Source organism: Pelmatolapia mariae, linkage group LG16_19 (assembly GCF_036321145.2).
Source record: "Pelmatolapia mariae isolate MD_Pm_ZW linkage group LG16_19, Pm_UMD_F_2, whole genome shotgun sequence".
In the NCBI taxonomy this organism is placed as follows: Eukaryota; Metazoa; Chordata; class Actinopteri; order Cichliformes; family Cichlidae; genus Pelmatolapia; species Pelmatolapia mariae.
Genome location: NC_086241.1, coordinates 32,311,851 through 32,329,053, shown reverse-complemented (window position 1 = coordinate 32,329,053; position 17,203 = coordinate 32,311,851). Strand labels below are relative to the sequence as shown.

General features: G+C 38.8%; 1 protein-coding gene across 4 annotated transcripts in view; it reads left to right on the top strand.

Annotated features, from left to right (window-relative positions):
• LOC134646422 (diacylglycerol kinase beta) overlaps positions 1 to 6,590 on the top strand; it is a 156,088-nt gene extending 149,498 nt beyond the window's left edge. For all 4 annotated transcript variants that reach the window (XM_063500312.1, XM_063500313.1, XM_063500311.1 and 1 more), the window contains one exon: positions 1,637 to 6,590. In XM_063500312.1, the coding sequence (XP_063356382.1) occupies positions 1,637 to 1,735 (99 nt within the window). In that variant the 3' untranslated portion in view covers positions 1,736 to 6,590. The remainder of the gene's footprint in view (positions 1 to 1,636) is intronic.
• The last annotated feature ends 10,613 nt before the right edge of the window (positions 6,591 to 17,203 follow it).

Genomic DNA, 17,203 nt, shown 5'->3' with positions numbered 1-17,203 from the left:
GACTTGTGCATGTGTCAAACTAAATCAAACAACAACAGCAATAGAGTACATACCACCTTCAATATGTGGGTGCATGGTTGACAACTGGTACAGTGTTCTAAGGTTTGAAAGCCTCATCTTTAGTTCTCCAGATATACATATGGCTAAATCTTTGTCTTATCTGATGTAAAACACGGTTCACTGTGGACAGTGATGCTAGTGTCCCAGCAGTTTCCAGTTCATGGCAGGCCTGAGCCTTGGTGTTTTCTGGAGGGAGAAACACAGCCCAGCCCCCAATGACTGAGTTTGTACCTGGCAGGCGCAGCAGGCATAGCGCAGTTATTTTGTGGATCTGTAACTGTTCTGGTTGGGCCTTGTGCCAGTCAGGTGACGCGCAAAGACACAAAGCATGACAGTAACCTAACTGCTGTGGTGGGAATGAAGTTAGAGCAAGTGTGGTTGGTGAACCAGCCCACGTTCTAGTGAGGTGATAAAACCAGTTTAAATGTGTGTTTGAAATCATTGTTCTGTCGAAACATCCAGTTGTGTCCAAGTTTCAGCTGCCAAGCTGCTAAACTGAGGTGGATTTGAAGAATTTGGAGGTAGTCCTGCTTCTTCATTACTTTGTGCAATGTACTAGTACCACTGGCAGCAAAACCGTTCCAGACCACCTTCACCATTACTTATTCAAAGTTACCTCATCAATGTGGCCAAATGGCGAAATCTTTGTCTCGTCTGACGTAAAACTCGCTTCACTGTGGACGGTGATGCAAGTGTTCCAGCAGCTTTCAGTTCATGGCAGGTTTGAGCCTCGGTGGTTCCTGGCTTGTTCTTGTAGATCATCTGAGGGTGACGGTTCAGGTCTTCTTGTCAAAGTGGTGACAAATCTAAATAACTTGTACTTAAATACAATTTGATCTGATGTTAATCAAATCTGGAGTTGGTAATAAATGGCTCCAAGAGAGCTTTCTAACTTGTGGAATTCTATAATAGTTCTTACATCTTCACTGAGTTCCTTGGACTTTCCCATCGTCCCATTGATTGGTCAAATCCAAATCTTTCTTATGCTGTGGCCAAACAGAATCAAGTTAAAACATACTGCAGAACCACTAATTAAACTGAGTGTATAATTCTGTCTTTCTGAACTTCTGACTGCAATTCCAAAATTCCAGGTGAGAATGTGTTGGTTGAACTGACTTTATCATGTTCACACTAAACACTACACCAGATTTGACTTTCACTGTGTTTCTCTGGACGTAGTTTAGGGTCTTTTAAAGATTCTCTGGTATCTCAGTGAACGGGCATTTATCCCTAAAACTGATAAAGTAAACTTGCCGTGTAACAGTTCTGTCCACTTCCTCCTCTGCTTACACCCAATCTCCAACACTGTCGTGCCATCAAACATCACAGCAAGAGGAAGTAAATTACTGTCAATTCATTCTCTCAGCATTTCAGACATTTTCATTTTATTTCTTAGCAGACCTTCAGGGAAGGGAAAATACAGAGCTTTGTTGTGTTATATGAGTTATTTGCAAGGTCACAGTAATTTGTCTGTGTGAAAAGCCAGGAAATGACTGTACCAGATAAATCCTGGTAAACAAATCAAAGACATTCACCTCCATGTAGATTGTAATTTCTTTCCCTGTGATTTTTGCAGGTCAGGATCACGCACAAGAACCAGGTGCCCATTTTACTGGGCCCACCTCAAAAGACGCCTTTCTTCTTCTTCAAGAAACGCAACCGGAGCCGTGATTAGAACATAAGCATTTACACAAATGAAAAAAACAGACACACACACACATATACAGTACATATATACACACACGCCCACTGTACAGGCAGCAAAATGGGCAAACTGGTACACTGCACACAGTTTGAACACAGGAATATCATACGGACAAGTGGAAAATTCCTCATGTTGGGATGCCTACAGACAATTGATTCCCAAAGTAACCTGTACTGATGGCTAACAAAACAAGAGGACTCTCAGTATATAGTACCGACCTACTCCTGTGTAACAATCATCCTCCAAGTCTTGTCTCAAACTTTTCAATATGGGTTTAGTCTCAGCCACTTTTAAAATTTCTAAGACTCTCAGTCTAAACCACCCCCTGCTCAACAAACTCAGCCATATACCAGTACTGCACTGCCTCCCAAACACAACTTTGGCTGCTGGGATTTCTGCACAGCTCAGAAAAGAAATAAAGGAAGTAATTGTGTGGGGATGGAGGATGGAGGATGTAAAGGAACCAGCTGGTATGATGAGAAAAACTACTACAGGGTTAAAGTAAGAATGGTATGGCAGTAGCTGTGGCTGTTTACAAGGTCAGTGAGTAAATAGAGTAAGATCCACCTCTTTGTTATGAATAATGAAACAGCGGTTGCTTGTAAGAGCTCGCACTCCAGGATGTCCCCACAGACTGGCAACACAGTACAGCCAAGGAAAGGAGAGGAGTGGAAAGCCTCATTCATTATTGACTTATTTTGTTTGTGGATTGTTCGCATTGAGGCGTAACAGTGGTCTGGAATAGGTGGAAACATGCAGGGAGCTCGGCCTCTTAGCATGACTGGCCTACAAACAAAAACCCTACAGTATTCGCAGATGTGCAGACAATCTGGAAGTAGACTTCAGGCTGTCTCCATATAAACCAACTAGAGACTAGACTAAAAGTAGAGCTTAGAGACACTCTAGTTCATCTTTGCTTTCTCGAGGAGCTCATTTGTCATCTGTGGCTGCACACCATCACTACGATAAAGATCAAATCAACAGCAGCCACTGTGCATGCTTCTAGAGGACTGGGATAAATCCCCTCAAGGGCATAAGAGCAGGGCCCCTGGGGTTTTTATTTACCAGAGCATTGACAAGAGGACTAAATTTATCCTTCTATTTCAGGGAGTGTCTATCTCTCCTTTACTGAAACCTTACCCTTAATAACATGTCAAACATCAATTCACAATGTCAAGTGAGCTGTCAGAGTGCATATCCCAGTGCCAGTAGGGCACTACTGCAAGGTGCCATGTGGTGGGATTCATCATTTGTCAAAACAGAAGGCCGTGTGCTTTACCTGAGACGATGGAGTTCATTGTTTAAAGAATGTAACCATATTACTGTTCCAACAAATACGGCAAAGTATATTATAATTTATGTGCGGACAAACTATATGTATATTTCTGGAAAGTAGATGTAGGTCATGTATACTATACACACAAATGTGTTTTTAATATATCATTGTTAATAATGTGGAATTTTTAGCTTAGAGGGGCTCAGATCAGTGTTCTTCACCATGCAGAGCTGCTGCAGTTGTTCTCTGAAGACAGTTTTCTACACTGATGCAGATCGTTACATTTGAATCTACTGTCCTGTCGCCTTCACTTCCTAGGTGGTCTTGTACACAGTGAGTAAGGAACAGGGAAAAATTTCGATTTTGCACCATTCATGGCAAAATGATCTCATGGTTCAAATACTTAGTTTGCAGAGCTTTTACAATAATCTTATATCAACAGCCGTGCAATGAAAGCTGATTGCATATCAGAGTAAGATAAGATAAGATAACCTTTATTAGTCCCACGCATGGGAAATTTGTTTTGTTATAGCAGTGGACAGTGCAAAGTTACATAGAAAAAATAGAGAAAAACACTGGAATAAGATATCAATAAGATACTATAGATCAATAAATCTAAATGAATAATGTGAGTTTATTGCAGATATATTGACAGAAGCGTTTCAGCAAATAAATCAAAAGAAACTGTAGTATATAGAAGATGAATGTAGCCTCTGGGTCTGACAAGTGAAGTCAATGCCGAAGTGCCTTAAACCTGAATTTGGTATTGTGTCCAGCAGGGGGCGACTCCCCTGGCTTAAAAAGACTTCTGGTTGTATTGAAGTCTACGAGAAAACTGCCCTCAGTCCCCGTGATTTGTGACAAGAGATAACCTTTTCCTGATGAAGTTATGGTCACAGTTGATAGACAAAAGTCTTTTTAAATACACCATGATGTTCATTTTGTAATTTTTTTTCTCATTAGAGTAAAAAAGAACATTAGAATAACAAATTGGATTGCAGCTCGGCTGCTCGTTTAGATCCACCCTTTGCCTTCACTTCCTGATTCAAAACCACAAGATTAAAAAGCTCACTTTATAACTAATGGCTGACATGAGCATCTTTTATACACAGCCTATGCTACAAACATATCTGTAGTCATGCTAGCAGCTACATCTCAGCTGCAGAAGCTCAGAGCAATAAGCAAGTGGTGCAAATGCTTACCTGAACAGCCAACTAATGGTACTTTCAGCCAGTCTGTTTCCATTGTGGTCAAGGATCGACACAACTTAAAAGTGAGTGAATCATTTTGCACCAGCTTTGACTTGACTTGCCAGTGTGCCAAAACAGCAATGTAGGGATAGCTGCTCTGTCTGGGTTTGTCAGCCAGGGTCTGTGAGCAATTCTGCTGAGCAACCATATTGAGCCCCAGCCAACAGTTTTTAGGGTTGTCAGAAATAACTACAACACAGTAGATACTTCTTTTCAGCCTAGAAAGGGCCCCTAGATGGGAAACCAAAACTTCTATGGGAATCCAATCAATAAGCAATTACCAAATCAGAATCATCCAGCAAGTTACTCATTAACAAGACACTGAAAAGAAGTCTTTGCTAGAAGTCTAAACAATGTTGAGATTTGGTTGAAAGGTGAAAACAGCATATAAAAAGCCTCCTTGCTAATAAATGTGGTCAAAAAATAAACGAATTATCTTCAAACCCACAACTTTCACGCTGTCAGACTAGCAATGGAAACAATAACTTTTGATTGTGTGAAAGCTGGTAGAAATAAGCTCACCATGCAACACAAAATTCAACAATAACATAATTCTCATGTAGACATCTATAAACGGCGAAAACATTTTACATTTAAAAAGTTGCGACTCATGAGTAATAAGAGTCTGTGTACCTGTGTGATTAAAATCATTTCACAATCAAATCAAATCTCAACTGAATATTGTATTGGAGAAAGAAATCACACATGGCTTTGGGTCTTTAATGCAGCCTTTGACGCTTAGCCTGCTTGGTGACTTCCCATCTCCTTCTCTCCATCTTTTCCTTCTCTGTGTGTTTATATGCAACCATGGCATGTCATTAGCTTTCTGTGTACCCTCTGAGGTTTGTGTTTTATCCTGTTTGCTTTTAGTGCTCTCTCTATACTCATTTTTCCCTCTTCCCTTTGCTCTCTCCACCCAACCAGGTGAGGCAGATACCAGCCTCTCCCTGAGCCTGTGTCTACTGGTCACCAGGTGCTTGCTCTTATTCGATAAGCTGATTGTTGAGGTTCTCTCTCTGATATTCTAGGGACTCCACTTACTCAGATGACTGTTAATGGGAAATGGTGCTATATAAACAAAACTGAAGTGAACTAAAATTGAATTGAATTTACTTTTTTTTTAGTAAGAAATAAATAAGGTTTATTTATATAGTGCTTCACAAAGTGCTTTACAATACAGAAGCAGGTATACACCAAATTAAAATAAACAATCTGGAAAGCACAGTAACCTTTGGTCTTTAACCTGGACCTAGTTGCAGCCAACAAGGATTTTTATATAGTCTTCAAAAGTCTTTTCACTTTTCAACCAAATTTAAAGATACATTGTTTCAAAGTCTGTGACTGTTGGACCAAATTTAGCCTAGAAAGCAGTGTCCATGCTGGTTACTGATAACATAGCAAATAGACAGAAAAGCGTGCAACCGTCAACTGAAATTGTAAGGGCAGTGGATCAAATACTCGTGGAGACATTTGAGTGTTGACTAATACCAAATTTATGAATATGTAAATTATTCCAATTACTTCATGCTTTTCTTTTCTTTTCTTTTTTTGAAAAATAGGGATCGACCACAAAAATCCAGCATATAAAGGTGACATGTGGACCTTGAATGAGATCATTCTGTTTAAAACACTGATCTAAATCTCAAGAAAAATGACTAAAAATGTAATCCCAAACAAGTAATGTACACCTCTCAGAGAGTCTAAATGTGTATGTGTTACAACTAAACAAGATGTGAGTTTGTGGAAAACTGTCCCACTGATATGACTGCAGAGATGCTCTGATGGTGCAAACTGAGCTCCGCCGTAGGGTCAGGCATTCATGCCTTTGTACTCTGGTTCCCTTTAAAAGCACGCCGAGTCTTCCCTCTCGCACCCAGGCCCCATAAAAACACACAAGATGTCCAGCCAAACCCCACCCAAACGTGATCAGCATCATTCAGGACGCTGGGCGGAGTTCAGGTTCATCATGTCATTCAAATATAAAGCCATTTAGCCTAACTGGTAAATAGTACAATACTGTGGAGATGTCACAACAGCATATCGTTATCCTTTAATCGGAGTGAGTGGAGCCTGGGTGCAGAGAGAGCTCAGTGATAAAAGAGTGCATGTTTACAGTAACTTTACATTTATTGAAAGAATGGTTTTAGACAGCTATATTACCATGTGTACATATTTGTTTACAATATTTTATCTGAAGTTAACTTACATCACCGCATGCCTGCTGAAACAAACTGAGAGTGAACAAAAAGGAGAGTGTGGACCAGACTTATTTCTCTGCATTAAAAAAGCATAGCACAGATTTGTTTGTCGTGCTTCTTCATTTTTCTCCAGGCAGTCTAGTTATGTTAGAAATAAAGAAAGAAACCGAATTCCCACGTGAAGCTTAAATACCCATTTGGGATTTATCACCAAAGCAAAGGGCAGACAACATGAATGCCCTCATAGAGAGCCTGAGTGATTTCTCAGTGTGTGTCACCGCTCATATCTATTCTTGTTCTTTGGAGAAATCAATTGCCTTAACAAATAAATGGACTCGCTCTTTTCTCACAGCTTTGCACCGGCCTCACAGGAGTCGGAGAAAATCACCGCATCACATACAGAATGAATATTTCTTTCAGCAGGATATTGTTCTGAAATCGACAGTTTGCTTTAGTAACAACCAGCAACAGCTAATTCAGTTTTTACAATCCAGCAAATTCATTTTGAGCATGGTTAACATTGTAGTCTAATGTAATTTCACTCGGCTGACCTTTACTGGCAAACAGGGGATGTGATACAGTACTTTCTAATGTTAGCTGCTGATTGATTTTCCTGAAGCAAGTAATATCTAGAGAAATGCCTGCAAAACCACTGAAAAAGATCTAAACTGCTGTTGCCATCGTGGTTATCGTAGTCAGCACAGGTTTGTTCTCACTGAATATTGACGTTTACATTTTTAAAAAATTGAGTAATGTCATTAAATATCTGGGCACATGGGTTTATTTGATTACTTTAGTTTAGTTAGTAATCTCTTGAAAGTTTCATTTTTTCATGTGATTTTTATGAGTGAATAATATTTTTGTACTGTCTATCTCTCAGCTCGCACACGCTCACATTTACATGCGTGTATACAGGGGAGATGTAAAGATCTTCTTGTGGAATTTGTTTACAGTAAAACAAATCTAATATCACTGTTTTCCCACTTTTTAGACTTGGACTTTTTGCAAAATACAAAACCTTGAGAAAAGTCAAATATATTTTATACATATTTATAAATATTTCTATCCTTGGATCCTACCTGCTTAGCTTTGCACAACAGACAGATCAGAATAATTCTCATTTATCTTTTACTGGACTTTTATGCATCAGTACTGCAGTACTGCAGTACTACAGAATTCACAGATTCTATCCATCGTGACTTGCTCCTCATGGAATTTAGCTGCTTGTGCTAGTAATTCTACTTATTATCGCCTCTCAAATCTGTGGAATTGTAGCTGGTTCTCGATGGAACAGGTTCTGCACCAGCATCATGTTGGTTGAAGGGGCTGGAACCTTGCCCAGCTGATGCTGGGCAAATAGTATCAGTTCATCCCCCAATCTTATAAACAGTACATTTGCATAATGACTGAAACCATCCCACTGAAGGAACAATGGGCTGGGAGGTCAGTTCCTTAATCATATTTATGCAAATTCTCATGACCATTGATCAACAACCACTGACCAAAACCCACTGATCAAAGACCACTGATCAATGTCCATGAGTCCCATTCACAGAGAGTTGGGGAATGGCTGCAATCACAGCATTGTAAGATGGTGAAAGATGTACCCTTAGGCCCCCTCCTTGATTCAGAGATGGTCTTTCCCTTTTCACGTAAATGGCCTCCTTGACTCCACGCTCAAACCAGCGTTCCTCCCTGTCCAGGATGTTACATCTTCATCATTGAAAGAGTGTCCACTGGCCTGTAGGTGTAAATAGACTGCAGAGTCCTGGCCTGACGAGGTAGCTCTTCTGTGTTGTGCCATCCGCTTCGCCAGAGGTTGTTTGGTTTCCCCGATGTATAAATCCTGGCAATCCTCCTGGCACTTGGTCGATGGTCATGAGAATTTGCATAATTATGATTAAGGAACTGACCTCCCAGCCCACTGTTCCTTCAGTGGGCTGGTTTCAGTCATTATGCAAATGTACTGTTTATAAGATTGGGGGAAACCTGCAGTCAGCTGAGACTGAAGAAGTCACTTGGATGAGCGATGAAACGTTTCTCCCACAAAACGCTACATCCAGATGAACAGAATCAACTTTTGGAGAGTATCAGTTCATGTTTACCCTTATTTTAGAGTAGAGTATAGAGGGAAGGCTCCAAAGACTGGAGGCAAAATTATTTCAACTAAAGGTGAGCTTTAATGTTCATTATTTGAGCTATATATAAATATATTCACTCTCTGAACACTTTAAAAAAAAAAATTCAAGAAACAGAGGGGAGCAGCACACAAGTGAACATGAATAAAACAGGTGAGAACATTCACAAAAAGAAAATTAGCCTTCAATTAAAACAGAAAGCAACAAAAAGGCCAATGCAGAGAGACAAGAAGACTCATCCTAGACATCAGTAACAGAGGAATAAGCAGAAAGATGAGACAGAGGGAGATGAAGCCACGCAAACACTGAGGGAATTAGACACACCAGAAAGAAGGAGCTGAAAATAGAAACTGAAATTTAATAAAAACCAAGAAATCAAAATGACCACTAGAACAGTACCGTGCTCTACAAGGTATCCAAAACTTCACAGAAACTAAACAGACATCAGAACTCAGATATACATACAGCATGAAGTAATACTCAGTACAGAGTATAGCTGGGTGAAGCACCTTGATGATCGCTCACTGTTTACTGTCACTCACTAAGTTTTCTGTGCTGTGCTGGCATGTGAGGTTGTGTGTGTTTGCATGTGACAGGCTACAACAGACATGCATCAACACAGTGGACTCCATATTTACCTAACCCTGAATAAGATAAGAGCTTAGAGAGTTACAGCTAAGACATACTGTAAGAAAATGATGACAGTATCACAGACTAGGGAACTTCTGGCATCATTGGTTGTACATTATACAAAGGACAAGATTATCATGTAATAACAACAGTTATTACATATATAACAACAGTAATTTGAGTCTGTCAAATTACAGAATTAACTGTCTGTGATATGAACCCTCTCTCCTGCCTCGGGGTCATGACTGAGGATTTTAGACGATAATACATCACCATGTTATCTAGATCTTGACTGAATTAAAAGAGGCTGAAGAATCCATATGACCAGTCTCTGCAGTGAGTCCGGTCTATATTTACACTATGTCACCCTCACTGTGTGCTAGCTGTTCACATAGCTTCTGCTTGCATTCTCTCATATGTTTCCAACAAAGTTCAAACCAAGAAAACGGCATAATTTGTTTAAATCATAAAGTCAGTTTTAGTTTGGCTTGGTTGATTTTACTTGAAGCCTTTTCTTAAATTACATTAAATCACATGGTTGTATGTGACTTAAACATAATACAGTAACTTGGTCGTGAATATGATACTGATTTATACTGGATGGATCTTTGTTGACAATGGTGGTAACAACCACTTCCCTGGTCCACTACTGCGGCATCATTAAGCTATACTGGAAATAAATGTTAGTATATTTTACATTACAAACTTTAAAGAACAAATAAAACACAGCAACAGTGACAATGATGCCATTTAACCTGTTATATCTTCAAAGTATCCAAGTTTGATGCAACAGAAATAGAGCTCAGCAATTCTACAAGCTAATTATTATAATACAGGGTGTTCCAGGACAAGAGGTTCATCTTCAAAAAACATCTGCAGGAGGCCAAATCATATATAGAAATGAGTAGCTAATCTTTTGTTACATGTAAATGACTGTTTTATTTATGTACTGTATGCATTATAGCTTATTGCCACAAAAATAGGGGTTAAAGGGTGAAACGATGACACAGACAACAGTGGTAGGTAGGTTTTCTTAGGAGCTGATTTCTGGAGATCCAGGAGACAGATGCAGGTTTTCAGGTGAGTGGAGTTCCAAGGACAAGTTTGGCTAATGTACAGGAGGGATACAGAGCACAAGGACACCCAAAGGTAAGCTCAAAAACAGTGAGCCCAACATGCTGCTGCTTGTACTACTGTAAAAACCCGACAAAGGAAAAATAAATGAAGCTCTCTTTAAGTACTCCAGGTGAGTGATCACTGAGGTGGAGCAGGTGTGTCAGCCAGATCCAGATGGAACTGGTAGTGCATACCTCTCATATGTCCTCACAACTTCAGAGAAACCTTCTTATTCACACACACACAGTTACACACACAGTTGGTTTAAGAAAGGGGGAGAAAGTGGAGGCTGGTTCTGAAGGCAAGTGGAGACAATGACGTGTTTTATTCGACTAATCTAACTCACAGTGTTTTGTTAATTTTGCTGCATTGACACTGTCTTTATTTGTATGTAACTAAGTGACACCAGCAATCACTTTACACAGTTGTGACAGAATTGTGTTTCTGTCATTGTAATTAGAACATGTTGCTGATTAGCATGTCTAACATGGAACTTATCAGTAAAACATTAACTGAAAGCATGCTTTTCTGCCAGAGAGCTGATCTTGCAGCACCAATCCAGACTACAGCTTCAGCATTATTGCATTTTTATGATTATTTTTAGGCACCGTCAGCAATTGGTAGCAGAGGGTAGGGAAGACACCGAGTCGTTTTACACAGAAAATGTTCAGGACAAAATTGACACACAGTGTGTTTATTGCCATTTACTGTACAGTACCATGCAAAATTCTTGAGAGACCCCTGATTTCTTTATACTGTGCGACGGGAAATTGGAAAACTCCAGAGAATATAAGATAAAATGGTTTGTACAATTCCAATGAGCTTGAAAGTCAGTAATTGCTATGATTTCCTTTATTCTTCAGAGCAACCGGAAGCTTCATCAGCAAGCTTTTTCGTCATTTCTTTAAGTCAGGCTTGGCCAACTCCAGGACTCGAGGGCCGGTGTCCAACAGGTTTAAGATCTCCCCCTGGGTCTACACACCTGAATCAAATGATTAGTTCATTACCTGGCCTCTGGAGAACTTCAAGGCAAGTTGAGGAGGTAGTAATTTAACCATTTAAATAACCTGTGCTGATCAAGGACACATCTAAAACCTGCAGTAATGTTGAGTTCTGGGCTTTGGGGAAGCCACTCCATGACTGATAGTGTTGTTGGTGGATCAAAATCTGACAGTGCTTTTCATAATTCCATCAATTTTGACAAGATCGTGAACATCATTGGGCGAAATGCAGTCCCAAGCCATTACAGAACCTCCCTGGTGTTTTAGAGCTGGCTCCTACAGTAAATTCAAACAAAGAAATTGGAAGATTTGATAGGTTTTATTTGACAGCCTGTCCATAATAAAGTGCCCAAAGATACCATTTAAAATGGTTTCTTTGCCAAGTTGTCTGTCATGTGCAGATAAAATACTGGTTTCTCTCTCTTCTCTTTAATGCTTGAATGATTCATAAGTCAATGTTAAATGGCTTAACAAACAAAAAACATCCCTTTGAAAATAGCCATGAACAAGGACTGGACAGAAAATGAGTGAAAATCTGCCAGAAGAAAAACTTTTTCTCAAGACCACTTTAAAAGTTACAAGAAGGTCTGGCTCCTTGGAAGCAAATTGTATAGAAACAAAAAAAGAGACCAAGAGACCAGTGTTTATTCATTTTTAATGGAATAATATTTGTTTTGTCTTCTTTGTTCTTTCTAAGAAATTTGAAGAAGTTTCTACTACAGTAAAAGCAAGTGCAGGCGTTTGTTATTTGTCCTGTTCTAACCTATTTTAACATACTTGACATCGTTTGGGTATAATAATTTCTTTATTTATGTGGATATATTACATTGTAGTACTCATTTCATTGTTTAATAACATTTGTTTATATGTTTCGTAATAAGGACTAAATAAGCAGTAAGTAAAAGTTTTGTTTTCAAAAACTTCGGGAACATCCTACATGTACTCAAATTATGATGTATTTCAAAGGTTACTGTTTCTTTCAAACCTGTTATGTACATAACAAAGTCCTAAGAAAATGAATCAACTACAGTCAAAAAGTATAGTCTCTATACCATTATTGTCACTAGCCTTCAGATAAATCTATTGAGCTTGAAGGAGAAGTCAGAGATCCTTATACAGTACTTTGCTGACAACAGACATCACAGTTGTGAGAGTTATAGTTTCTAAGTTATAAGACTTTTTGACTTTTTGCCCATTTTCAACCTATAAATCATTAAGTTGACCTTGAAGGCCTTGGTGGATGCAAGCCAAGATTAAAATTGTTAAGATGACCCCGCTCTACACCTTTACAAAGATTTATCAGAATTCATTCATAACTTTTTAAGCAGTTGTGTTTACAGACAGAATAACGTGTACAAACACACACAAACAAAAACATAACCTCCTTCATGGAGGTAATGAGGGTTGCATAAGACTTTTGCACAGGACCTTATGTTATACATCTATATACTCAACAAATTTTAATGTATAATTCTTCATAATTTACAGTAAGAGTGTGGCCACCTGCTAATACTGTGATTAGTACTAGCATTTTAATCAAGTTACATAATTACAATGGTTCATGTAACACTCTGGAAGTATTGAAAGAGTTATAGCTGAGAATGACATCAGTGCATCTGTATTACTTCTCTCTAATTCACAGTTTTTATTATGTAAAAACAAAGATTTGCACCCTTTTCCTGGAGAATTTCCAGATACGTAGCCTGGCAACAAAGACTGTATCTCATGAATTGTCTCCAGTGTCTCTTATTCATGGAGATCAGGACGTTTTAATTTTGAACCTGCAGTTGTGGAATAAAATTAGCTGGACAGGATTCAGGCAGAAATTTCAAAAAGCAGTTTAAGGGTTTAATGGTTTAAGCTACTCGGACAAAATAGATACCAAAATGACTCCAGCTACAGATGAACAAAGAGCAACAGAGTCTACATTAAAATAAAAATACACATCATTCTATCAGGAGATTGGAGTTCAAGTCACACTTGAAGACTGACAAAGACAGGGAGCTGATTGTTTTTGATGGTCACGGATGATTTGAAGAGAAACGTATCCAATAACAGCTGTGAGTCACTGACCAGTGTCAGACTGTAGGGTTGACTTTGGCTTTTAGGTAAACAATGGAGAAACATGTAAGATTGAATGCCTTTATATTTCATGCATACATCTGCTGGACACTGTTTTAATGAAAAACCTGAGACACTAACTGTTACTTTTAACAATACTTTCTGTTTAGTGTTGAATACATTTAACATTGTACTACTGGCACAGATGGTAACATGTCAAGGCACACGCTCAAAAAAAAATCTCTGAAAATGTACCTCAAGTGTTACAGTAGTTTGTCATTTGAGCAGTACCCTCTAAGTTAATGCACCCTGACATGGAGTACAATTTGCACCTTGTGGTTTGTCGCTTATAGAGACCATTCATAGTAACAATCACTATGAAATTGACTTCTTTCAAAGAAACTGCGCAAAACTGGGTATATGGGTACACATGAATGAATGTAATATATTTTTATATATAAATATTTATGTGCAGCCTTTTAAACTCAGAATCACCAGTTAAACTGAAATAAATCTCTGTGAACTACAGGTGTTGGGATGTTTTGCACCTTAAAATCCAGAAGAAATACTCTTTGAGAAAATTTAGCTTTTCATTTTTTAGCATTCATGTAGATTGTATATGCAGTTACATAAATAGACTTTATTTCTGAGACAGTAATAAGATAATTACAACAGAACAAAGGTCATTGTTTGCAGCTAATCATCATTGTTAGGGCTTTAGTCATGTTGCCCTTTTGGCCCTGAGTTGTGGCCCAGTAGCTTCAAGCTAAAGCAGACAGAGAGTGAAGAAGTATGCATTGAATTTAGACTGAGAGAGAGAGAGACAATAAAAGATAGCATGGTTATACAACTCAGAGCCTCGGAAGAGTCTGCCTTTGGCGAGGCTTCTTGAGTACGGCTGCAGAGATAACAAGTCAGGAATTATCTCCCAAAGTGCTATTAATAGCAGGCAAGTCACATCTTGTCCCTCAGTGAGAGAGCATCCTGCGCCCAGAGGCACTACTTTCCCATTTTAACTCTTTTTGAAATGTGCATTTTGACAGACATTTGCAAGCCAGGGCAGACTGCTAAGACTCTCATTTATAAGGCTCTCAGCCACATGTGTTTCATCACTATGGTTGTTATTGTACCTCCAAATGGAATAAAGGTCAGGTTCAAAAACAGAATAAAGACAACAATGGGAAATAACTCTAAGGTGTATGTATGGTTTGTTTATCATGAAGAGGTTCAATGATCAAGGTAGTGATTTTAAAGGTTTTTCACAGTTTTGACCAGATTACTCAGAAAAAGTAATGTATTATACATTACGTGTTACTTTTCTTAAAAGTAATGCAATACATTACTTAATTACTTGCCTGATAAAGTAATCCATTATACTACTCATTACAATACTTTACAATACTTACAGTCCCACACAGCTGCACAAATTTATATCTTAATGCGGACACAGACAATGTGTTTTTTTTCTCTTTGGCGTTTATGTATACAAAGCAAACAACACAAATTAAAGATGAAATCCAGCACAAAGACAGTGATTCTACTGTAGAAACACGAGGTGTCGAAACAGAGGCTGCAGGCCTGACTGCCTTTGTTGTTCAAGTATAGGCTCTGGCTGCTGGGCTGCTGTTGGCATTTCACTCAGCTTTAACATCACGTCTGGTGGCTAGCTCTGTGCTAGCATGCTGTCTGTGCAGATGCTTGCAAAGAGCCAAAGTTGCGTTAGCACTATAATGGGGGTTGTTTCTAGCCTGGACACAGTTTGCACTTTACCATTGTGCTCTTGTCTTTTTGTGCAATAGATCAGATATGTTTACTGATGACCCAGTAAATACTTTTCTGATGAGACTGTATTTCATTAGAACATGATGATCCTTTTGTACTACCACATAATTCAAAGGGCAATACAGCAAACTATACCTTTTTTATTTATTTATTTTTATTTATTTTTTTGCTTACAAGTAATCAGGACTGGGGGGACTGGCCCCCCAGTCCCCGGCCAAGAAAAACGCCCAACAGCAACCTAAGCTTTAAGCCACTCCTACCTTGTGACTAGCTACTGAACATTTTTCTTGGTTTCTCAGCGAGGTCATGTCTTGCTTTTCACATCCGGTGCCAAAACACCAAGATTTTCTTGACTATACTAGCACATGTGATATGTCACACTAACTCTGTCTCTCTTGTATATACAGTCTATTAGCTTGGGTACACTTTTATTTTCTTTAGATCTTCCTCTGGTCTGATTGTATTGTATTTCATCTCATTTTGGCTTCATAACTGTGAAGCTCTTACTGAGTAAATGTGGAGATGTTTTTAGCTGAAAATCTAAATAAAAATAACCAACAAAATGGACAAAATTCATTTAAGTACTAAAGACAAACTAATTCTGGTAAGTCCAATTCAGAGACAACAGAACAAACAAATGGTGGATGAATGATGATGAATGATCAGAGGTTGTGGGGACACTGTTCCTCGACAGTCTTCACCTGGTGTGGTGAGGATCAGGATTAGCACCCAGGCAGAGCCACTGACCTGGCTGTTATGCCAGTGTACCACTAACCTACAGTTACTGGTACAGTGATGGGGAAACAGAAAGCAGGGATGCTGAATCTTGCCCCATTTTCATGACACCCACTGCCACACTGGCAGTCATCCAGAGAGAGACGTATGTACACAAGCAGTGTGTCACCCTTTTACATATGGCACATTTATTTAAGGAAAGAGTAAGAACAGCAACGCAATGTGCTTGCTCACCACACGCCTCCAAGTGACCACCCACCACATCCTCACCAGCAAAGAGGTGCACCATACAGCGGACCTGCAGGCTACTGCCTTTGAAATATGTCCTCTGCTATTTAATGCTTCGCACACATGTACAATTAAGTCTGGCAGTGGATATTTTTAAACCCTCTCACCTCCACATTATTCAGCGTGACATTTCCAAAATGAACCCATGTGATGAAAGACAAGCTTTTTGCCTTTGGCTTTGGACTTCTGGACTGGCCAGTGAAGATAGGACCCTGTCCTGTGTGACGACTACATGTGTTTGTCTTCTTACTATTATTGCCTATGCAGCAGCTTCTTAATCTCTCTTTCATGGCTCCAGGGATTTGCTGGGGATTATAGTTTTCATACCAGCTGCTGAAATTTGTTTTAACACTGAGTGACGTTCACATTGGGATAGTTTATTTGAGGGATTCCTAATTTGGTGACGGAAATGATGGTGTCAATGGTGATTTATTTACAACCTCTGGGTTTAAATAACCAGTCCTTCATACAGATATTTCAAAATCATTTATGAGGCTATATTTATTAAAAGCTTTAAAGACCTCTCATAAGAAGGTGCAGTTTGAAAAGCCTAAATAAAAATTGTCTTAGGGAATAATCCTGATATGCCAAAAAAAAAGTCGCCCCATTCTGCTTGTCGTTATTTTCAATTACATACTGTGACATTTTTGGATGTCATGGGAAAAGAAAATGGACAAAATTTCAAATGATAAGATTAGTGTGTGTTCAAGAATCATGCAAAGCTAGTCCAAAACCAAAAAACAAACGGTATTAGAAATGAGCATATTTGGTTATCTTTAAAGTCACTGCAATAAAAATCATAAAGATTATTATTCTGTTATCTTAACAAATAACTGTAGGACAGAGCAACTTTCAAGGAAATGCCTCACGAGAAAGAAAACCAAAGGACAACAAATGGTTAAAAATGTGAAAAAAATTGAACTTATATGTAATAATACATAATTACATTATTATGTATTAATT